Source organism: Panthera pardus, unplaced genomic scaffold (genome assembly GCF_024362965.1).
Source record: "Panthera pardus isolate Hobbes unplaced genomic scaffold, ASM2436296v1 HiC_scaffold_19, whole genome shotgun sequence".
Lineage (NCBI taxonomy): Eukaryota > Metazoa > Chordata > Mammalia > Carnivora > Felidae > Panthera > Panthera pardus.
In genome coordinates this window covers 16,339,726-16,364,890 of record NW_026526754.1, presented here as the reverse complement: position 1 = coordinate 16,364,890, position 25,165 = coordinate 16,339,726, and the positions used below count along the sequence as shown (strand labels likewise).

At 43.4% G+C, this 25,165-nt stretch overlaps 1 protein-coding gene and 1 long non-coding RNA gene across 2 annotated transcripts in view; one reads left to right on the top strand and one right to left on the bottom strand.

The window, feature by feature from the left end:
* LOC128778187 (uncharacterized) overlaps positions 1-25,165 on the top strand; it is a 71,892-nt gene that overhangs the window by 22,002 nt on the left and 24,725 nt on the right. The window lies entirely within an intron of this gene.
* CLEC3A (C-type lectin domain family 3 member A) lies at positions 2,249-10,663 on the bottom strand. Its single transcript, XM_019413115.2, has 3 exons — positions 10,454-10,663; positions 6,099-6,182; positions 2,249-3,892 (listed from the first exon to the last, which is right to left on the bottom strand). Exons 1-3 carry the CDS (start codon positions 10,566-10,568, stop codon positions 3,501-3,503), a joined length of 591 nt encoding a protein of 196 aa, XP_019268660.1. The 5' UTR covers positions 10,569-10,663; the 3' UTR covers positions 2,249-3,500.

The following is a 25,165-nucleotide window of genomic DNA, read 5'->3' as shown; positions in this document are numbered from 1 at the left end:
TTGCTCTCCTCCTGTGTGCTATGTTTTTATATCCTTGAGTGTAGGTACCATAACTTCCTTTTTGTTCCTCCAGTATTGCCTAGCAAATACCTAGTCAGTAGGTACCCTCTGAATGTCTGACATCAGATTAAATTCTCTGCTTAACTAGCTGAATTTGTGGCTTCTTCATTCATTGTATGTGCTTTATTTGAGGATATGATTACTTTTCACTACCCTCAGAGCAGGAAAGACTATAACTTTATTTTTAGTTTAAGAAATGCTATTCAGCAATGCTAGGGAAGAGAAAGAAATCATTAAGCATTGCAATAAGTTCTCCTTCACATCATGAATTTGAGCCTCTCTTATTGATGTTTCCTTTAATTAATTGATTTTTACCTTGTACCTCACTTAATGATATGGATGGCATCTGTGGTAAGTAGAAAACTTGCTCTCAGTATTGTTCTTCGCTCAGACGAACTGTAGATCTTACCCTTGACATTTGAGCTAAAGTGAAACAAACTTTCAGGAATCCATCAGAGATTCTCTGGGCAAGTAACTAAAGCTTCAGGCCCTTGCAGGCAGACTGCCGTGCGTGATCTAGTGGGCGTGGTTTCACTTCACGGTAGAAGTGCTGAAGTTGGGACCTTAGCCCCGACCCTTGTGATCTGCAATTTAACAGGTTTCCCAGGTGATTTGCAAGCACAACAAAGTTCGAGAAGCACCGCTCTAGAGATGAGAATCAGCTTCCTGGGAAAACTTGTAGGGCCTTGACTGCTGGGCTTTGAATATAATTGATATCTTCAGGAAGCCTAAGTGTTAACCCGAGGGATGACAATGTTAATGAATGTTGATGGCCTCCTACCATGAACTTGTGAGAGACATTACTAATTTCTCAGGCTGCCCTTTCCGCCAGACTTTAGGATGCTTGTCCACATTCTCTACCTAGTCTGGTAGCTTTCATGGAGACAGAAAAGTTGGCCTAAGAGTTAAGACCTATTGATGAATCTTGCCTGAGGACCAATTGTTGTTTCCTAAATAGTGCCCCACAAGCCAAACGGACCAAAGGGAAACCTAGGTTAGGGAATCTTGTGGGTGTGGCTTTGGGATAATTTGTTGGGGAGGTAATGAAATCAAGATCATGAGTTTGGCCTTGGGCAAACCAGATAATTTCTTCATCCACTCCTTTCTGTCTTGCTCTGTCTCCTGTCCATCTGCTTGCTCTTCCTCATGCTGAACTCATTTTGATTTCCCATCACTAACCTTCATCTATTCTTTTGAATTAAATGTCTTCTCTTGCTCTTTCTGGTTGGGGTACTTGGGAGAAGGATCATCTTAGTATCTATAAGTCTCTTCTCCTGGGAACCCAAACTCTGACACTGATTTATATGATCGCTGGTTGTCTTTATTCACCCTTTTGAAACAATCTCAGACTTATCAAGGTCATCTGTTTCAGGGCACCTGGGTGGCTCAGTCGGTTGAGCGTCCGACTTCAGCTCAGGTCATGATCTCACAGTCTGTGGGTTCGAGCCCCGCGTCGGGCTCTGTGCTGACAACTCAGAGCCTGGAGCCTGTTTCCAATCCTGTGTCTCCCTCTCTCTCTGCCCCTCCCCCAGTCTCACTTTGTCTCACTCTGTCTCTCAAAAATAAATACATATAAAAAAATTAAAAAAGAAAAAAGGTCATCTGTTTGACTAAAACATTAGCCCAAAAAAGAAATCGATTAGAGTCCACTTCCTTGCCCACTTGAACAGGCTTGACATTATCTCAGTTCCCCCATCATTGCCAAGGATGTAGGATCTGAGTCAACGTTTTAGATTCTGCTCATAACTGCATGTGATGTGGGGCATGTCACCACATCTCTCTTTTTTCACTTTGTTCTTCTGCAGAATGAAACAATTCTGGAGCCTAACCCCCAGGGTTGTTCTGGAGGTTAATGAGAATCATGTAAACTTTGGCACAGTACCTGAGATATGATGAGAATGGAATACCATTAATGTCTACTAATTTCATTATTGTCACAATATTTAAGGAGATTCTGGTTGTGTTGGAAAGAGTTGGTCAGGGTCAACCAAAACCAGTTGTAGGTACAACTTTCCCTTTAATATTCCCCTTCTCCCTCCAGACTTTAAGTCTTTATTGTCATATAAAGTTATTCTCCTAAGACATCTAAATCACCAGTTCAATCAGATGCGGGGTATTTCCTCTCCCCAAATTGTGCCAAGTTTGATATAAACCAACATAGTTTGAATAACTATAATCAACATCCAAATACATTCACATCGATCAGAACTCAGGCTTTATTATTATGCAGTAAAAGAAACTAAAACTTAATTCCAAGCACATGTAATTGATGTTTGCAGAGAAGGATATTGCTCATAAGACATATTTAAGGGAATATTTTAAGGGAAAAATATTTTAAGGGAAAAAATGACACTTACTTGAAGAACATAATATACTTAGAATTGTTGGATTCTAAGAAGCCCATTTCCCAGAAGCCTAAGCTTTGTAATTTCTTATTAGGCAATGAGGTTATTTTACACAATCTGGTTAAACTAGTTAATGGAAATAGCATTTGACAGAATAAAATATTGCATAGATATATCACTCCAAAATAGTACTATTGAAATCCAATGTTCAACCTCCAAAGATAGATTGCCCCTAATAAACTTAAATATATGCTTGTTGAAATATATGTAAGTATATAAAGTATATAAAAAAAGGAAGCTGACATATTTAATATCAGCTCTCCATTTCATCCAGGAGGATAACGATACGAAAGCAAGGGAAAAGTAGACATATTTTCTTTTTCCTATTTTATTTCCCCATACAGTCTGCCTTTGGGTTACTCATTCAAGTCAGAAATCGTAACGTAATGCTGGGGCTAGAAGTTGACCAAATATGCTCCTTTTCAGATCATGACTGAGCATTTTCAGAGTCAGCGTGTATATATGGTGGAGGAAGAGGGTCTTGAAGAAAAGAAAGTTAACTCAGAACACTTCTGAGAAATCTGTGTTCTGAAGTGGCAGACACAGTACAAGTCCCACCAGGGGATGCAGCCACTCAGAAAGGTTAACGGGCCAGCAAGGGGCTGTGACTGGGATGGAACAGATGGGGCATCAGGCGGAGAGGTTTCTAGATTATTCCGCACCCTGAATCTCTGATTTAGAGAATTCTCATCAATAAAATGTCTGCTAAACTTCCAAGAGAAAATCTTCTAGCCTAAGCTCGTTTTTCTGGATATTGTATTTTTAACACAGACCTGGTTTCTGGATGACGGAGAGGGTCTAGGAAATTGGGGAGGATTTGAGAGCCCGTTTTGCGGAAGTCACATTAACAGTGTGCACGTAGGTGGATCATTATTTTCTGATCTGTAGCCCACAGAGGGCAACATCACAATGAGACGTGATAGCGAAATTGGATATCTCTTGTATTCCTACGGGCACAGATGCCCATGTGACAATTCTGACTTCCTCTTGTGAACCATCAGCCTATAAATCGTGACCGAGCTTGCAAAGGGTGTATTAAGGGATGATAAACTCGCATATGTACCTCTTGGTGCTACGACAGACCTCGTCACTCCATTTGCCCTCAGCTGACTGGGAGAACAGAGCACAGTTTTCGCGCTTACCGCCATTAGGCTGTGCACGGTCCCAGTTGAGGAAGGAGATGGTGACTCCGTTGACATCAACAAACTTGCCCTCGGTGACCATGTCATTGATGCCCAGCCAAAAGTCATTGACACCTGGCAGGCTTCTTTTACCATAGTCTCGGAGGGCGTTGATCTCGTCAGAGTTTCTGGGGATCACCAGGGTTCCTCCCTTGGAGATACAGTCTTCGTTAGCTTCATGGAAGTGCTTCAGGCCTTCCGAAGCAAGGTAGCATTTCTTGTGAAACTTTGTGCCTCGGAGACAGACTGTAAAGATGTGAAATTGGATATATTAAGAGGCTTTTTGAATGTTAGACATCTAGGGCTGGACTTGGAAAACGGCCATTGATATCTGTGGAATGAATGATATGTGATGATAATGCTGAGTTAACATTTATTGGAGATTTTGTATGTGTCAGACCCTATGCCAAGCACTTTATAATAATGAACTTGTGTCATAATCACAGCAGTCCCATGAAATGAGATTGTATTGCTCTTGTCTTTACATATTGAGGCTTATAGAAGTTGTTATTGTAACAACTTAGTATGTAAAAATGTAACTTACGTGGTATAGATGATCACAATTACATAAACCCACCTCTGTCCCACCCCACCCTCAAAACATGGTTTTTAGTCTCATGCTGCTTTGATACATACCTACTTGCTAGTTTGTATAGCTCCATTGTGTGCTGAATTTCCTTGGAACTTTTGGGACTGGTATTTCATAATGATTTAAAAAACAAAACAGACAAAAGTCTGAGCTGACATATGGAGAGACAGTGGTTTTGTTACGTAGATAACTCAGCCCTGGTAATATTGTTTAGGTTATCCAGGATAAACCAAACATAAAGATAGTTTTAGGGCAAAGCATTAGAGGGGTGCCTGGGTGGCTCAGTCGGTGAAGCGTCCGACTTCGGCTCAGATCATGATCCCACGGTTCGTGGGTTTGAACCCCGCCTTGGGCTCTGTGCTGACAGCTCGGAGCCTGGAGCCTGCTTCTGATTCTGTGTCTCCCTCTCTCTCTGCCCCTCCCCTGCCCACGCTCTGTCTCTCAAAAATAAGTAAATGTGAAAAACAGCATTAAAAAAAAAAGCATTGGAGAACCTCACTCTGACAGTCACTAGGTGTGTAACTGTTGGAGAAAATACTTAATTTATCTGTGCCTCAGTTTCCTCACGTATAAAATGACGATAATCATAACGGCACCTATCTCATAAATTGTTGGAGGATTAATGTGTTAATGTTTATGAAGTATTTACAGTGCCCAATTGTGGGTAAAGCATTAATAAGACCCTTTTGCTTCCTGCATGGGCATTTGACGTTCCTTTAACTTTCGAATTCTGTTCCTGGAAGCCTGATAAAGGGAATATGTCAGTAGTAGTATCAAGTAACATTGCCTATGGTGAAAATAACCTTGAACTGGTAACATTCAGCTGGCCTGGGAGTTATAAATCCTTGATAGGAAGCCATAACTTTAGTTTTCCCTGAAAGTGCTAACTCTTGTAACCGGACAGGTCTCTTGCAGAACCCTTGAAATTGTGCTTCTGGAGTTGTTATGTGAGGTATTGGATCCCGGGGGTATGAGTCTTGTGAGCAAGGGCTGTTCTTGAACCCACCCAGTGTGGCTCCCTTTTCCTTACGCCTGGGAGCCAAGAAGGGTAGCTCTGGGACAACAGCTTGTACAGCTGCATCCACTGCTTGGGAGCCCTAGCCCCTTGCAAAGAGGAGTGTCGAATGCTGCCCTCTTTTGGCAAAGCTGTGGTTCTAACCAATGTCCTTCCATTTGCATCTGATGCAGTGTGGCCCAAGTGAGTCCTGTGATCCTGTATTTAGTTGAACCTCAGCAGATCTCCCAATGGGCACGTAATAAACATCTGATGAATGCTAATTATTTTCGCCCATTAATACTTGCTTCAATTCTGTTTCATTGCCTATCAGAGAAGAATTATGAACACGCTTTTAAAATGCATTATTGACACGCCTGTTTTTATTTCTATACCAGCCATATATAGGAGATGGGGGTGGAAAACCAAGCTGATTTCCCACAAACAGTTTTCTCCCCTGCTTTTGAATCCTCTCTCCTGGACACAACTCTGGCTTGTCAATGTCTCTTTCAAAACAATGTCACCTAGGGGTGCCTGGGTGGCTCAGGAGGTGAAGCGTCTGACTCTTGATTTCAGCTCCCAGTTTGTGAGATCCAGCCCAATGTCGGGCTCTGCACTGACAGCACTGAGCCTGCTTGGGATTCTCTCTCTCTCCTTCTGCCCCTCCCCTGCTCATATTCTGTCTCCCTCTCTCTCTCTCCCTCTATCTCTCTCTCTCTCTCAAAATAAGTAAACATTAAATAAAAATAAAAAGGTGTCACCTAGGACTTGACGTGTACTCTAGGTATGGCTTGAATTGCTGGCAAATCACAATTTCTTTTCCTGTCTCTTTTGAGACAAAGCATCGATGGGGATGGGTCGGGTCTTACCTGTCTGTAAGGCTTGCATTTCCTTCAGGGCATTGACTTCTCTCCAGAGCTTTTCAACTTGAGTCTTCAGGTCTCCATCCTTTTCTGAGGGACATTTTCGAGGGGGTGGGGTGGGGTAGGAGGAATGAAAAGTATGTGATTAGAGTAAGATAAAAGTAAAACAAAATAAAACTTTGGGATCCAGAATGTAAGGTGGGGGTGGTCTTGATGAAACTGACCCCAGTGCACATGAAAATTAACGCATGAAAGGAAGTCGGCCAGGAAGACGCATAGAGCTTGGTTGTGCTAATAAAACCAGAAGGTCCTTCTGTGAGACAGGGCTGCTGTGCCTCGCCAGCCCCATCCTGTGGGACTCGCCCTCCATCAGGCATCCAACCTGTTGACTTTCAGAGCATCTTAGAGCAACGTATGTCATCTCCGGACGCTTTCCTTTGGGTTCCTCCCACCTGGAACACAGTTGCCCCAGCTCTTGTCCATTTCCTTATTGAGCTGAAATATCTAGACGCCTCTTCTCGTTATTTTCTCTGTATTAACATCTATCAGGCTAATCTCTTTCTTTGAACCTTTTACTCTTCTTGAGAGCACTTAAATCCATAATTATTTTTTACTTGCACTTTCATACGTCTTCCTGTCCATGGTGCTCCTGATGCTTAATAGAATGAATAAACAAGATCCTAGGACTGATAGGGACTGCCTTAGATATTGACAGTTTGAGCTCTTCAAAGGCAGGAATTACAATAAGTTGTAAGAAATAATAAAAAAAAAACCAATATTGAGAGCCAGCATATACTGTGCACCAGGAGCTTAATTCTTTCAATATTCCCATGAAACAGACACTATCACTATCCTCCGCTCACAGAAGAAATAGAGGCACAGAAAGCCGAATTAATCTGCCATATGTCAGCCAGCCGCTACGGTGCAGCTGGGATTGGAATCTCTCTCCCTCCAAGTATGTTCTCTTCACATCACTCTGATCTGCTCTTGCACAGTAATTCCTGGGCCCTGGCTCATGGCCTTAGAGGAGACGCTTGAAGCTTGGTATGAACTGTCCCCAGCTGCCTCCTTATGTAGATGCCATATGGGGAATCTGTGTTCTGTCCTGGATTTTTCAGGATGGTCCCAAATCTACGCACGCTGATTCATCCTCCTCTTAAACTTGCCATCTGCCAGGCAGGTGGTCCCACATTTGGGTTAGGAAAATGCTTTCTGGGGTACCCGGGAGTGGACCCCACCTCCTTTTCACTTGATAGTGCACATCAGTCCTCAAAGCATCCAGTAGCTCAGCTCAGAAATACAGTAACCCCTGAATTTGCTCAAGGAGACCATTCAATCCAGAGTAAATATAAGGGTGCATTCAGAATGCAAGCCCATCGACTGTTTGTTGGAGGCCAGGTTTGCAAAGAGCGCGGGAGACTTGCTTCCAAGTTTGAACTTGTCAACCATACAAATGTCACAGCCCTTCCCTCTCAGCTTCCTGCTCCATTCTGTATAAATAAGTGCCCTCCACAGGGAAGCTGTAAACTGTAATTAACATGAAGACACATGAATAATATTATGCTCCTGAGAGTCCATTATGGCAATCATTATCCAGGTCGCTTGGCTTTGCTTTCTATCCTTTGTGACAAACGTGGATGTGTTTTGTATACACTGAATGCAGGGAACAGTTATTTCAGTGTAAAAAATATATTTTATTCATTTCTATGACACATAATTTATTAAGACCTATGACTTAAATACCACGGAAAGTTTGTTTTTGGAGTTAAATCACTCAATAACCCTTTTGAGTTAAAAAAGAAAAAAAAGAAAAAAGCTTCCTTTCATTTTCTTGATGTTTTTCTCCAAAAGTAGTTTCAGTACAGAAATGCAAAAATAATTCCTGGGAAGCAACCAGGAAACAAACATAGGAGTTCTACCTCAATCTCATTAACAACCAGAAAAGGAATATTTGTCAACCTTATTAACCATCAAAGAAATGCAAATTAAGAGACGTGTTCTGTTTTGGGGTTAGGTTAGCAAAGCTTCAGCCGATGATGCGATGTTAAGCTGTCCAGGTGTGTGGGATGGTCACTCTCATACTCTGAAGACCAAGGCGGCCTGGGTTGATGCCATTATTTTGGGAGACGATTGGAAAGTGTGCTAAACCTGCGTTTCCTAGAAGTGTATTCCTAACGTCCTACCTTAGCATGGGGTCCACATATGTGTTCAAAGCCATTCACCTAGGCATTGGATCAAAAAAGATGGATTGGAAACCAGACAGAAGTTCACCAAGAGAGAACAGAGTACATGAATCATGATCCAGCCTTGCAGTGGAAGATTATGCGGCTGTAAAAGGGACGGACGTATGCCTTATGTGGATAGCCAGGATCCAATAGATGAAAGAAATTAATACCCAATGCTTATTTGTTTAAAAATATCAAGTTTTCATTGTGCATTAGAGAAACTCTGGTAATATTATTTCCCGACAGGTAACAGTGGGTAATTCTGTGGAGAGGGTTGGGAGAGAAACAAATGGCTTTCCCTTTTGCATTTCTAAAGTTTGGTATCATTCCCAGGTACTTAAAATATTTTAAAATTGTACGTGTTAGTGGAAAGAGAAGTGTTCGGTAAGTTCACGCTTATTGCTTCACTTACTGGTTTAGAATCTGCTTTCTGACCTAACAGCAAAAATTCCTTGGGGAGGCTGATGTTTACGAGGTGTCCCCAGTCAGTAAAAAGGCACACAGAAAGAAGCATGAGTGAGCTCTTGCGAGTGGGTGGGGGTGGGTTGGGGGAGCTCGGCGCCACCTGAGCTGAATGGCTTCAGAAACGCCCCCACAGCACGCGTGGGCACACACACACACACACACACACACACACACACACACAGGTCCGCGTGTTCACGCCCCATCCCCCACCCCTCCCCCCATGGTCACTCCTTTGCCATTGCCTCCCAGTGGTGAAGAGACTCTAGCAATGAAAGTGCCCCATCACACAGTGTCTTTGCTCTCCCTGTTCTCATCTTCACCAAATGCTTTATCATTCGTGAGAAGTATTTTAACCTTCCATCCAATAGAGGGAGCAGGAAACTTGAGTATTTTATAAGGAAAAGAGATTCCCCCTGAAGAAACCTTGCATCAGATCTAAATCTTAGAAATAAATGCCCCCTGAAAAGGGCACTTTGTAATATATTCAGAGCAGGACACAAGACAAGCCTCCTTTTTACCCAACCCACTGGCCATGCTGTGTGCCAAATCCAGGCTTGAATTCCATGGGTACCCTTGGTATGTTTTGTTACTAAGGCAGTGAACTTGAGAAGGAAATAGTGTCATTATATTCACCCTGAAATATCCTGAGAGGAAAATGAAAATAACTCAGGGGATGAGCTAAAACATCACTCTGCTTCTCTCTTGATACTTTTTTCCTCTTGCTATGGTTCAGCATATTGCAAATAAATTACTGTTGCCTTTGTTCTTTGCAGGATTTTTTTTTTTTTAATTTTGAGAGAAAGAGAGAGAGAGCAAGGGTGGGGCAGAGAGAGAAGGGTACAGAGGATCCAAAATGGGCTCTTTGCTGACGGCAGACAGCCCGATGCAGGGTTCGAACTCACAAACTGTGAGATCGTGACCTGAACCAAAGTTGGACGCTTTACCAACCGAGCCACCCAGGTGCCCCTGTTTTTTTCTTTTTTACCTCTTCACTCAATTCGAGCCACCCAGATTTGGGGATTGCTAGGAGATTCAGTTTTGCATTACAGTGTTTTCAAACATGATATGACTTCACATGAAGAAATATTTTTAAATTTAAAAAGAGGTTCAATTTCTCTCTGATGTGAAAAAGCTTAAATGTGTAGCATAGACTGTCCTTATGTTGTCAGGGGTACGAAGACATACGTACGTGATAACCAATGACGAAACAGAAGCCATATCGCAATAACTGTGTCCTTACCTACACATTTAATAAGAGTATATAGCTCTCTTACAAATACATTTGAACAGTTATACAATATCTAAGAATGAGACAGTATACTCTATTAATCAGTCATTCTACTCGATCCCTCATTCATAATACCAGATATCCACGTATCTGTGTTGACTCTCTCTAAAGAACATTCTGTGTGGCTGAGCTCACTTGACAAAGGATGTACAATACAGAAATTTTTCTGTTAAAAACAAAAGGCCTACTGCTGATTCCTTGAAGTATCAAACTGTCCCAGAGAATTAAAAGGTCACTCTGTTTTCTGAAATGCCATATCCACATGATGGCATGGCACGATCACCGGAGACAGTTTTCCCGGCAGAGCTGGGAAATGAACACTGCCCAGTCCCTCCCCACACTGAGCAATCCTAGAATTTTGCTGGAGTGAAAAGCCCCATTACCTTTCACTCGGCGTTTGCTGTGCTTCCTGGCTTTGAATTTGGATGTGTGGCTGGTGGTCTGGTCCAGGAGTAAGGTGATAACCAGGATGTAAATTACAAGCCCGTTCTTTGCCATGGCTCTTGGGTAAGTCTGATGACCACTCTGCCAGTTCCTCTGGAGTAGCTAAGAGGCAAGTGGACTGGGCAGCCTCATCTTGCTCTGGAGGGCGTGGGCCAGCTTTATAAAAGTGCGTGTGAAGGTTGGCTGGCGTCCTGCTGACGAAATGTTTCAATTCCTCAGCTGGCCACAGCATAAGGTGGCCCCTTGTTCTTGCGTCTCGGGTTAGACTTTTTTTTTTTTAATATTCCGGTTACATTTTCTACTTGACTTGCCTTTTCAGAGTGTATGAGAGTTAACTAAGAGCTTAAGGGTTTTTTTCTTTTTTTAAAGTCCAGGAAGTTTGGAGTCTCTCTGTGAGGACCTCAGTTTTTAAGCCCTTGCTTTGGACCTCCGAAGTTCACTTAATGTTCTAGGAAACTCAATTCGGTTTTCAGGGCAAAAAAAAAAAAAGGCACGCACAAAAAACTAGGAAAGCTACTGCGTGTGTGTGTGTGTGTGTGTGTGCACGCGCGACATCAGAGTCTACACATGCTCAAGTGTCTATACAGCTCCAAGTGGGACTTGGGAATGACTCACTCACAGCGATGGCTAGAGTGGAGAGTCCGTGATAAAGGAGAAGGCTTTCTATTAGGATTTTGTGGATTAACCAAGAATTTTATTTGGGGGAAACACACCTCAGAATGAAAAGAAAATTAAGACAGTGACTTATTTCCGTAAGAATTAATGTAGAATATCCAATTACAGCTATTTTGCAGACCCCCATCGGCCAACACTTTTTTCTTTGAAATTACCCCAAATGCTTAAAAAATACTTTCGAAGGGAAGATAGAAATCAACAGAAGAATAAACTGGAAGACTCGGTATGATTATTCTTACCTTAACAATGGGCTTTTTAGGACAAGTACCCGGGACCAGATAGGCTTTTGTATGAAAAGCAAGGGACTTCCAGACTTCCATTATTTATTCATTTTCTTTCTTCCTTCCTTCCTGTCTTGCTCGCTCTCTCTTTTTTCAGACAATACAGGAAAAATCAAGGGGTAATTGATTCCTTCTGGATCTTGGGAAAACCAGTCTAATCTGTCTTCATTGCCTTCCTGTCACAGCCTCTTTGTACCCTTCCCACGTATTGACACCAAAGTAAAATTGCTTGATAGAGAAAAGTCTGACATAATTTGGTAAGTGTGAAATAAAGAATGAAGGTTTTACTTATAATGCAGGCTCCTCATACTGATTTGGGCAGTCTACAGGTGGGTAGACATTTGAGGGCATTGTGGAAAGAAGCTGAGCAAATTTCCCCTTCTCATTTCACCTCTTTATCAGCTGTGTGACCTCTGGCAACTCACTGAACCTGCCTGGGCCCGTTCTCACACTTAGGAATGCCTACTTTACAGGGCTATTGGAAAGATTAAGTGAATAGCGGCTATAAACACTTAGCACAGTGCCCAGTGCTTAATGATAATAACAGTAATAATATCTGTAATATCCTTGCCATTAATTATAACAGTACGTACAATTTATGGAATACCAGATCTCTTTCGTCTTCAGAGCAAGGCTATGGGATAAGTATTCTATCTATTTATAGATCATCGAAGCTGAGCCTCAGGACAGTTAAGTGGATTTCTTCATCACTCAGATGCCAGTGGAGTCAGAGTAGAATTTAAAATCTAGTTTGGGGGTACAAATAAAAAAAGTAAATAAAATCTCATTTTGATTGACCCTGGGAGGTCTCTCCTCTGACCTGGCCTGAGAAAAAAGATGCTTTGATTTGAATAGGGAAAAGGATCAATGTCTTATAACTGATCTTATGATTGATCGAAAATACTTCTGGCCAGCTTCTCAAATCCTTTACTCTGAGAAGAGATTTCAAGCTACAGAATGGTGGGGGAAAGCTAACGATTTCTCTTGGATCTTTGATCTGTGCTGTGTTCGAACTAGACTTGTAACAAAAGGCTATCTTTTTCCTTCAAAATGAATCTGTATTGTTTTGGGCTCTTCTTTTCCAGGAAAACCTCTGGCATTTTTTTGAATTTGTTTTCTTGGAGCCAGACTCTAAAGCCTATGCTTTTGTCCTTTTAAATTAATACACTTTATTTTTTAGAGCAGTTTAGAGAAGTTAGAGAAATTAATTAAATTTAAATTAATACACTTTATTTTTTAGAGCAGTTAGAGAAAAGTGGGGCAGAAAGTATAGAGAGCTTTTGCCCTGCCCCCCTCCCCAGTTTCTCCTATTATTAACATCTTGCAAAAAACAAAACAAAAAACAAACCAAAAAAAAGTCCTGTGCTTGTGTGGTGTATTTGTTGTAATTGATGAATGAATATTGATCTATTGCTGTCAGCTCAAGCCTACAGTTTACATTAGGGTTCAGTCCGTGTTGTGCGGCTCCTTGGATCTTGGTAAATAAACATGTAATGTCACGTATCCACCATTACAGTAGCACAGAGAAGAGTTTCGCCGAAGTCCAAGCTTTTTGTTGTAATGAAATATTTCAGGGGCGCCTGGGTGGCTCAGTCGGTGAAGCGTCTGCCTCTTGATTTTGGCTCAGGTCATGATCTCATGGTTTGTGGGTTCAAGCCCTGTATTGGGCTCCACGCTGACAGCACAGAGCCTGCTTGGAATTCTCTCTCTCACTCTCTCTGCCTCTTCCCTGCTCTCTCTCTCTCTCTCTCTCTCTCTCAATAAATAAATAAATAAATAAATAAATAAATAAATAAATAAAATTTTTAAAAATGTTTGAGGATTGACTTCTTCCCTGCCTACACTGCCTAGTACTTCTCAGGACTCTCCCTTGGCCGCTCTAACTTCCTCTACTCTCTCCCTTAAATGATCTTAATCCTTCTTGTGGCTTTAAATTCTCTGTCTGGGATTCTCCCACATTTACCTCTCAATTTGGGTCTCCTCCTTCAGATTCACTGTTGCAATTGCCCACATGACGATGTCTCGGAGACATTTCAAATTCGTGATGGTTAAAATGAAATTCTGGGGGCACTTGGGTGGCTCAGTCGGTTGAGTGTCCGACTTCAGCTCAGGTCCTGATCTCACGGTTCGTGGGTTCGAGCCTCACGTCGGGCTCTGTGCTGACAGCTCAGAGCCTGGAGCCTGCTTCGGATTCTGTGTCTCCCTCTCTCTCTGCCCCTCCCCTGCTCGTGCTCTATCTCTGTCTCTCAAAAATAAATAAATGTTAAAACAAATTTTTAAATGAAATTCTAGATTCTTCCCCCATTAACCTCCCATGAATTTAAAAAAAGTCTCATTCCTCCCGAGGCTCCCTGGTACAGTTAATGTCTCCAGCCCATTCAGGGGGCCACTTCTGAAACTCTAGGCGTCTTTTTGCCCCCACCCCACCCCTCCTTTGCCTGCAATGCCCTTCCTCATGACCTTGTCAACAGCAAGTGCTGTGGTCTCTGCCCACATGTGCATGCTTCCTCTTTCTTACCTTCGTCCCATCGGAAGTCACCAAGACCTCTTGTCCTGAACGCAGCTCAGCCACCCTGTTCCCTCCCAACTCAAGCGAACGCTCCACATATCACCAAAGGGATTGTCATTCTCCGACCTAAAACTCTCCAAATCTTACCATTGTCCTTATGATGAAACCCAGGCTTCTTACCTTGGTTTCTGAAGACCTCCTGCCTGGTGGGACCCACCTGGTTTGTCCTCGTGACTGTCCATTTGTGGAGGTCTTTTGCCAACTTTGAGCCATATCCCGTTCTCTCTTTCCATCCCCACTCTGCTTTTCCACGTGCTTTTTCTCTGTCACTGTACCCAGTCCCTTCCCAACCTTGAACTGTTGGTGTGAGTCCAAGTGAGTCTGACTGGCGCCTTCTTGTCCTCCAGATCTGAACTTGAAGATCACCTTCTCAGACATATCTTCTCTATCCTCTCTGCATAGTCTAGGGAGTCCTACTCTGTTTTCTCCATGAAGGTCCCCTTCTTCCTTTACAGCCCTTCTCATACTTTGGTACTCATTTAAAAATGTATTTACTTAATTGACTGCCGGGTTGGTTGTCTGTCTCTCTGGCTAGGCTGTAAGCTCCCAGAGGGCAGGGGCTCTGCTGGGTTAGCTCAACTCCACATGCAGCACACTACTTTGCACACTGTGTTTGCTCAATAACTATTTACTAATGTGTGGCGGGATGGTTTTGCTTCTGCTTCCCTCCCTTGCCACCTCTGCTCTGAGGCTCCAGCAACCAGGCACTTGACCAAGGAAACAGCAACTCAAGTCTTGGAAGAGTGAAGGGACAGACTCATTTGGCATAAGAACATTTGGAGTCATGCTAGGAAATCAGCCCGCTCAGCACTGGGGAAGCTCGGATTGGCTTTCAGGTGCCTGGCACTGAGGCCAGACAGGGATGGGAGCTTCCTTTTAACTTTTCTTCCTCCCACTGAGATTCTAAATCCACTTCATCCTCCTTTAGGGAAAAACCATTGGAAACTAAATGGCTGCAGGTTTGGCTGGGAGAAGATGGGGGTTGGATCTGAGAATACTCTTAATGTAGGGGTTTTTGTCCTTATCCCAAATGCTGATTGACATCAGACATGGCCTTCCCCTTTGGGTGAGCCTCCACCCCCCAAAACCTCAACAGGAATAACAGGGGAGAAGATGGCAATGATCTGGGAGAAAATCACATCACGGACTACACACACACATCAAGGGTATTGGGGGCAGGTGGCCTTGTCCCCACCTTGTTCTTGGGGAGGGCAGACCTCCTCGCTCAGTGTTCTTGGAGGCTGAACAATCCCTTTTTTGTGGGGCATGATGATGTCATCAGCTCGTCCCCTGGGCTGGACCAGGCCTTCTGAAAGGGCTATTTAAGAAGAAGTGCACATTTATAGCCAGGGAATAGGAACTATAAAAATATTGTCTTTAGTCAGAAAGTGTTTTGGTGAGGATTTAAAAACTGTCACCAGAGTTTAAATTTCCTTAATAAATTGCTGTTTACAACATGTCTCCTGACCACCCTGTGTAACTGATGTGTTTATTCCACCGGCTGCTATTTTAAAGTTGCGCTAAGCCGCTGTTTTCCAGAGTGTCTAACAAACAAGTTTATCTGTCCTCATCGTTGTTTGTCCGTTAATACTCACGGCTGAAATCTTTGAAGGCTGTGTTCAGGGGGTCAAGGGCAGAATTTAGGGGGAGTGATAGGGCAGAACTCATTACAGCAGGGTGGAGGTTGAAATGCTTGAAGGAAAGATTGGTTATGGATTGTGTACAAATTGTGTCATTTATATTTAGGCCTATTACTTGCAGCTGTGACTGGCAAAAGTGTCAGGGAATTTGAAGAGAAGGCGGTGGATGGGGGTTAGGGAGAGAGTTCAAAGACCTTGCTAAGATGGGATAGCATTGGATATAGGTAAGGAGCAAGGACTCCGAGAGCCTGGGGTTAAGATTTTAGATCTGTTACTTTTTAGTTGTGTGACAATGGTCAGACTTTGTCATTTCTCCTAACTGTAGCTTCCTCATCTGTCTTAACAGAATGTTGAGAAAATTAGAACATGTGTATAAAACATGCAAGCCACATCTTGTCATAATACGTCATCAATCAAGGGAACTTAGGCTTCCCTAATGACCGTGATATAGATGCATGAGGCATCATATCTCTATAAGGTCCTCAGACTCACCCTGGCCCTGACCTCAACCTTACAGGTTTGGTCCTCTTTGCATCCACACTGATCATACTTTATCATAGAACTTCTAAACATCTTACACTGTTTAGTCTCCCTCACATTTTTTACCTGGGACACAGATCTTGCCTTATTCTCTCCTGATTTTCTAGACCAACAGTTGGACCCACTGTCCAATAGAACCACTCAATAGCCATATGCGGCTAACCACTCCCATATCAGATGGCATAATTTTAGTGTCTAATGCAATGAATAATGTGTAGTAGACATTTAATCAACGTCTATTCCATGAAGTGGTTCAACCAAAAGGATTTAGAGTAAGGAGAGTGGTGATTTAGATTCAATTAATCTCATCCCAACTACTGTGCTAGGATTTTTCATATAAAGCCCATAAGGAAGGCATTGTTATCCCTCTTTTATAGAAGGTGGACCTAGCCTTAGGGAGTTAAGTGGCTTTTCTTGGAATCTTCAACAGCTGGTCTCCTCAGCTGAGGAGTGGGCCCACCCCGCCCAGTGGTGAAGGGATTTGGGGCTCTGTGGGCTTACCTACAGGTCAGTGTGACATTTTCTGGTAAAGTCAGGGTGGTGGGCTTAGAACAATGGCATCCCAAGTTTGGGAGAGACACATCTCTGCTTTGACCGCTTCTCATGATGAAGAATTCACTCCCCACGAAGGCAGCCAGTTCTGCTGCTAGAAAGTTTTGCTTTACCCAGAAGACCCTACCCCTAGCTCTCTCGTGACCAGCAAGAAGAGATCACAGCCCCCAGTTTAGTCCATGAAGGCGCCCTGACATTGCTGTGCCCTATCAGCTCCGTTTAGACTATTTCTACCTTTGCTCTGATTTCTTTGGGTTCTTCCAAACTTAGTTACAACAACCCCTGCCTGAGTTTCTTGTGTTCCGCTCCAGACCTGTGGCAGCTACTTCTCTGAGCTGGTTTCTAGTGTGTGATCTCATCTTGAACTAGCTCCATCCCCTCTTTCAGACCAAGTGTTCTTCTGGCCCCATTCCACTCTGCCTTCTTGTGGGGCCTCTCAGTGGCTGAAGCTACCGCATCCTTGGCCTTGAACGGGCTGATACCTCACCGAAGTCCTCGCTTCCCACAGCAGCCCACGGTACCGCCAAGTGTACAAATGACATCATGTGGGTCTGGGGTTGAATCGGGGCTCGCTCGTTTACCGGCTATGTGATGGGGGCGAGCTCATTCGTCTCTCTGAGCGCCCCATTCCTATCAATTGGGGGTCATAATGACCATCTGCCACCATTATTGGGAAGATAAAAAAGGCTCCCTGGAAACAATCAATACAGTGGCTGATACAGAAGGGATATTTCATATGTGCACTTTGTATTGGTAAGTTAATTATCGTTATCACCGTCATCATTACAATAACATCCTAGCCCTTCCTGACTTTGCTCTGAAGTCATCCCTCTGCAGCCACCCAGCTGCCTATCCCCCCCTGGCCCACCTTCCAAGCACTGAGTGTAGTGAACAGTGCATTTTCTTAGGGAAGCAAATATTCCATTGGTCTCTTTTTCCTACGTGTACCAACGTTTCAAATTTGTTGTGAGTTTTGCCTGGCCCTGCTGCCAACGTGGTCCAAAAATATAAATAAGTCAGTATTCGCCTCCCTTCCACCGAGAGCAAGGGCAGCCCTTGGTGGAAAACCTTCATAATTCCTCTCTGTAGGCCTCCCGACGTTGGACACAGTGGAAATGGTTTTCAGCCTTCAGGTAACAACAGTGAGGTCTTTGTTCTGCATCAGAATTCAGAGGCTTACAGACTCTGTGTGTTCTTGGAGCAAGATGACTGCAGGTTTCAGAGTGACCCATTGGGAAAATCTGCCTTTCTGGGGATTAACTACTTTTCCAACTTTTAAGTCCATGACCGTTTTCCTGGTGGAAATTTAGTGATAGAACTAACGCCATCTTGTGTTCCCTCTTGAGCTGTCTCAAGTAAACAGTCAAGTTATGCCATCTGCTTTAGATAGCATAAAAGGGGATTGCCTTTTGGTCATCTCTCCAGAAAGTGCTTCCCAAGGCTGAGACCCTGCGCTGCTACAACCTGATGGGTAGGCCAAGAAAATTGGTCCGCAGACCAAGGAAATCTGTTCCTCATAAAGAATAGGAATAGCAATCAAATAGATGAATTGTATGGATAAGGCATTGCTTATATTTCCTTTGGATCTGAGATGAATGAAGAGACATAGAAGACGTGGAGGGTGGAGGGATCAAAACAAGTTTGGTATTGGACAACATGGTCTTAAGGTTTTCATGGGACACTCAGCTGTGTTTATCTAGCTGATGATAGGAAATAGTCATTGGACACTTGAATGAGGTTAAAAAAAAAGAGTTGTTTGAGAGAATCAATAATTTATTCATAGGGAATCAATGATACATCAACAGTGGGAACCTAATGATGGGTCTGAAGCCAGGATACTCATACGGGGAAAAGAGCATCAGAGACAAATCCATGGGGTCTCAGATACTTAATGGGTGGGGAGAGACAGGAAAGGGACTCAGGGGTTGGGAAAGCTAGAGAAAAAGTGTATTTCCCTTCATTGATTTTTCACATATTTTGAAGGTTCTTGGGGAGGAGGGAGGAGACAGAAGTGGCAGATACACCAAAGAAGTAAAACAGGAAAAAGCCTGAAATAAACACTGGTCTTGGGAGTTAGAAAAATGACTGCAGGCAATTTCTGCAATGCATAAGACATGGAAACCAGATTGCAGTGAGTAAAATAATAAGTAGAGATTGAAAAGTTAATTTTTCAGTAGGCTTTTTTTTTAGGTTCACAGCAAAATTCACGGGAAGGCGCGGAGATTTCCCATATACTCCCTGCCCCTACATATATGTCTCTGCTTGCATTTGAGGGGCAGGAGAGTAGAGGGGGTGTGTGTGCAAAGCAGGGGCACATCTTGCCCCTCCACAGTCTCCTGCCCCAGGTTCTGCTTCTACCCCATCGTCTTTGCAGACCCACAGTTTTGCATATGCCTCACTTTCAATGCAGGAATGTGCTGGCCACGGGGCCACACACATCCCTGCCCATGGGCTGGTGGACAGAAGATGTTCCCACCGCAGGCTCTGTGTGGAAATGGCTGGGGTGTGGGGTGGTGGTTAAGGCAGAAGGCTTGGTTAAGAGACCACCTTGGTTTGAGTCCTGGCTTTACGACCTCTCAGCTGTGTGCCCCAGCTACGGTGTCTCCCACGTCCGAGGAAGAGAAAGTGTAACAGCAGTACCCAATTCCTAGGTAGAGGCCGAGTTAGTGAATACATGGGAGATGCTGACAGCAATGCCTATCCAACGGCAAATGCTAGCGGCGCTCGTTAAATAGATGGGAATGGTGAGTGGTTCGAGCCCTGGGTTGAAGTTTTCATCTGGCGGGGGGCAGGGGGTTGGGTGTCCATTTGGTGAGCTGTCCAAGAACCTGTGCTGGGAACCTGGCCTCCTGACCCCTCCTTAATACCATGGGTGGTGGGAGGCAGGCTGACGACTTGGAGGAACCTGCTGTCTGTATTCTGTAGAAGATTTGGGTGGGTCTGCAATAGTCACAGGTTTGCACCTGTTACTTGGCCAATAAGTTATCACACATTGTTTCAATGGATTAATAATATTTCATGTACCTTCCTTTACCAAACTGGCTCCAGTTGTTTAACTAATTTCCAATTTTTCCTTTATTATACACAATGTTGAGATCTACATCTTTGTGTATCAGTTTTTTTTTCTGTACTCTAGATTATTTTTTTAGGACCCCCTGTTCTATAAACGGATTTGCTGACAGACAGCATATTCTAATGCTTAACAACATAGAATGGAATCTAGGTTGCTTGGTAGCAAATATAGGCCCTGCCACCAGCTCTTGGATCTTGGGCAGTATTCTCAACTCCCCCATACTTTGGTTTCCCCATCAATAAACTAGGGGGAAATAGTAGTATTTAAAATAGAAGCTTGCTGTGGGGCTTAGATTAATACTTACAAAGTGCTTACTTAGAACAACATTTAGCCTATAAAAAGCATTAGTGATATTTGATATTACTGAGCCAAAAGGGGATGGATATTTTAAGATTCTGGATACATCTTGCTAATTATATTCAATGGGAAAAGTGGAGACCTTAGCTTGTCTCCTTCCCAGAGGGAGGGAACAGTGATGGGGGTGGGGGGGATAAGAGAAGTGTCAGTTTCGGGACGCAGTGTGGACCACGTGGCCTAACAGGCAGAGTCACTAATTCTTAAAAGGTTTCCACATGGGAACGTCTGTGTCTTTCTCTTTGCTTCTTCCCATGAGCATTTCTTTTTATCTCTTTACTTCTGTGTATTATATACAACTCATGGATGGTGGTAAGGTGGTGGGTCTGGGCTAAGACAGATACACAAGCTCCTAAATTTGGGGCAAGTTTCTGTGTTCTAGCCCAGTACACTGTGGGGTGCTCTCTAGTGGAGTCTGGGACAAGCTCTGTACTGGCCATGTCAGTCCTCACGTCCACTGGCCATTGTCCTTCATGAAGGAGGAGGTTTCGGTGGACCAGGGCAGGATTAAGATATTTCTGTACTTTACTGACCATAATATCATTTAATAAGGCCTCAAATGAAAGCCACCATCATACATAACTCTATTTCAAACAGATGCACCCATTTTCCCACCAGGAGAAAAAGTATGTAAGAAACAGATTTCAATATTATATCTTTTCTTAGAGATGTGGAGAGGTCCCTCAGGTTAGGAAGCAAGATGGCGGCTTACTGGAGTGCTGTGTTGGTTTCTAGAAAACACTGCTCTTTTTCTCAAAGACAAAGGCCTTTAAGGCTTTAGAATATGAACCAGCTTTTCTTTGCTTTCAGGAAACCACTAGCACATCCATTTTGAATGTCTGGTAAACAGGGAGGGAGTCAGTGTTTTATGAGTGTCTGCTTTTCATCTCAGGAGACTTTTTCAGCTTCTTGCTTTCCCCCCGATGAGCAGAGAGGGGCCATCCAATTTGCATTGGATGCTGGTTTTTGCTGAAGAGTTCCTTCCAGTAGAAACCAGACAGGAAATATTCCCAGAGCCTGTTTATTTGGGTGTGGAGACAGCAAGTCCAGGAGACAGGCTGATGTCTCTGAAAGACCCACATTCACCACGCCTGCTTCCTTCTATAATTTATTTCTGCCCAAGGAGTCTAGGCCACCCTCCAAAATATATACCAGATATCTGGGATTGCAGTTGAAAAACCCACTACTTGCCTTGAGTAGGCCTTGTTGGAAATAAAGGAACAAACAGTCCTGGCTTGGGTCTCTTGACAGTTTAGGAGTAAGTAAAAGAATTATTTCTCTGACCAAAAATTGAAAAAGGATTACTCAAAGGGGATTAATCTATCGGACTTCTAAGCCATCATTAAAATTCTGCTGTAAAAGGATACTGAGCGACATGGAAAATGCCCATAGTATATTTCTAAAGGGGGGAAAAAAGCAGTTATAAACCAGAACTTACGGGGCAGGAAGTAACAGGTATATGGGTATGCGTGAATGTGGGGGTCTGTATAGACTAGGGATAAGTCAAAATACTAACAATAGTTACTTTGGGTGCTGAGATTATGGTGGTTTTTTTCCTCTTTGGTTTTCTAGGCCTTCTCCATAAAATATACATCGTATTTAAAGGTAAACATTTTATTGAAGGATAACATGCACAGAAATGTGCCCAAACTGCAAGTAGACCGCTCTCTGATTCTTCATAAAATTTAAATCTGGCCATGCTACTAATACCTAGATAAAGCAAGCAGAAAGTCCCCAGTGCCCCAGAAGCCTCTTGAGCCCTGTCCTCATCACTATTCCTTAAAAAGAAAACCACCACTGTAGCTTTGCAAGATGTCGACTCAGCCCGGCTCAACCGTTTCCCAGAATTCCCTTCCCTGTATTCTTTGGCTTATGGTGAGGCACCAGATTCCCCTGAAAAATACCCACAGCATCAAAGCAGGAGGCCGTGAGATATTGATCAGGGTTCTGGTGTGTGCTCATGGGTTCTAGCTTATTTTCCTCCTCTTTCACTTCATTTCCGTCTTCTCTTCCCCATGGCCGACCCAAGGACCTCAGGCCTGAAGACCACAGCCTTACAGAGACTGCTCAACTAGTTTTCACCATTGATTGAGGTCAGATCCCTGCAGTAACCCTTTTAATACGTGTATGTGTCTGCACACGTGTATATCTTATAATGGCTTTGCTTCTCTGGTTGAACCCTGTCTGATGACAGAATTAGAGGGTGGATGGTGGCCCGTCTTCAAGATGGCTCTCAGCGGATGGTCCTCACTTGTTGGTGTTCACATCCTGTGTATTCCCCTCTTATAATGAGCAGGACTGACTGGGGTCACTAACAAGATGTTCTGGAAATGGACTTCCAAGATTAGGTCATAAAACATATCACAGCTTCTACTTCTACTTCTCTGTCTGCTTTCTTGCTTTGGAAGAAGCCAGCCGCCATGTCGTGAAGACATTCTATCAGTCCTACAAAGAGGTCCACCCTGAGCCGACCCAGTCAGCTAACCCACTCCCAGATTCCTGACCCACAGAAACTATAGGAGATAATAAATGTTGTCATTTTGAGTTGCTAAATTTTGGGGTAATTAGTTACAGAGCATTATACCCACAGAATTCTGAGGAGGTGCAATAGGTTTATTTAAGGCCCCTAAGATTTGGGGTGGTTACCCACAACAGATGTAAAAAACCTTTCTAAAATCCTGACAGTCATGCTATACATCTGAATCAGTTAGGGGGTATTCTGCTGTATGTAGCAGCACTGGGAACAAATTGGGCTATATTTTTTCTCACATAATAAGAAATCGAGAGGTAGATGGTTCCAGGATGGGCTCAGTGGCTCACCATTAGGTATGGGTCCAGCGTCTTTGCAATTCCCTCAGCCTTCTCAGTTATAAGTTGGCTAGAGTCGCTGCAAGCATCACATCTTCCCAGCACACTTTGAAAACAGAGATGGGGGCTTTGTGGAAAGATAGCCCTCACATGCCTTCCTTTTATCACACGAGGAAACTCACTCTCAGGTGTCCCCTAGAAGATCCCCCCTTAATGTTTCATTGGTCTGAATTGGGCCATAAGGTTATCCTTAGAATGGCAGACCCACTTTCTCTGACATGAAGGGCACACCACCAGATTCTTGACCAAAACTGGGTCTGTCAGCAAAGAAAAGTTTGGAAAGATGGCTCTTGGGTAGACAACCAGTAGGGTTTGCCACAAACTCCATGACAAAATCTGACTTCCAGACCTTCCCCCTCAATCGCCAAAGGACTTCTGTGGCTGTGTCTTAGCTTTTATTTAAACTCCTGGCAGTGTACAAGGTTGGGTTCTATCTCTTTGGAACACCAATCACTGTAATTTGGGTAGTTTGTTATTTATCAATGCCTGTATCTCTTGCTAGACCACACATCTCATGATTCAGGCCTAAGGATGCACAGGGGACTCTCGGAAGTTCATTCTCCTGCCCTGCTCTGCCTTGCTTGTTCTGTCCCCCTATTTCTTTTTCTTTATTTTTCTTTTTCTCTCTCTCTTTCTCTCTTTCTTTCTTTCTTTCTTTCTTTCTTTCTTTCTTTCTTTCTTTCTTTCCTTTCTTTCTTTCTTTCTTTCTTTCTTTCTTTCTTTCTTTCTTTCTTTCTTCCTTTTGAGAGAGAGAGAGCTGGGGTGGGCAGAAAGAGAGGGAGGAGAGAGAGATAGAGAGAGTCTCAAGCAGGCTCTGCACTGTCAGCACAGAGCCCAATGTGGGGCTCAAACTCAGGAACTGTGAGGTTATAACCTGAGCCAAAATCAAGAGCCAGACACTTAACTGACTGAGCCACCCCCTTTCCCCCTATTTCTGATCAATAGGAATCATTGTGAGAAGTAAACTTTTCAGTTTCCCACTGAATTTTATTTGTAAATCTGTCCCAGGAATGTTCAGTTGACTTGTTGGGCATAACTATTTAATAAAGCAAGATGCTGGGTGTATAGCAAATGGAATATTCCACTGTTAATGAGAAGCCCCATAACAGGGAAATTGGATTTCTCCTTTACTTTATATAACTGACAAGCCTTGATTAAATATTAATTGGACTCTCCTAGAAACAGGGCCTGAGTTTAGTGATATAATTGTGGCTCATGTTCATAACTTAGGAGTCACACTCCTTAACTGCTTCCTCTGGAATAATAGTGTCATTTCTCCAAGGCTCATCAAGTCAAAGAGAATAGATAGAGAAGGGGACATGTGTCAGACCTGGTTTGCTGGACTGGATGGAGGCCACTGCTTAGTTTGACAGGAGTATTGTCCCTGTCTACATCTCTCTTTCAGATTTGTCCATTTATGAATATCGGTCAGGTCCTGCTATGTACCAGGAAGTGTTCTAGGTGCAAAGATATAACAGTAAACCACACAGACAAAATCTCTGCCTGCGTAGAGCTTAAATTCTAATGTTTTCTGACCTACACTTTTGAGAACCATTACATGTATTCTCAATTAATGCTCACAACTACCTGTGAGATATAATTTATTATCTCCCATGATGGACACAAACTGATTTTTTTCCCCTTCTGCCTCCGTGTTTTTATCCTCCTAGTTATAAAATCTCAGCTGTAAGAAACGAATTGTGGGGCGCCTGGGTGGCTCAGTCAGTTAAGCGTCCGACTTCAGCTCAGGTCATGATCTCGCGGTTCGTGGGTTCGAGCCCCACGTCAGGCTCTGTGCTGATGGCTCAGAGCCTGGAGCCTGTTTCGGATTCTGTGTCTCCCTCTGTCTCTGACCCTCCCCCATTCATGCTCTGTCTCTCTCTGTCTCAAAAATAAATAAACGTTAAAAAAAAATAAAAAAAAAAAAAAGAAACGAATTGTGCTTTGGATGGAGATGAACAGCTCCCATTTCAGTGTTCTGGAGGTGGACCAGTAAACCAGATATGACCAACCAGAACATCTTATCTCCAGGCCAGAGTTCTCTCTAGGGATTAATCACCGGAGCTATCAGCGAGACTTGATTTCCCCCTGTTGAGATT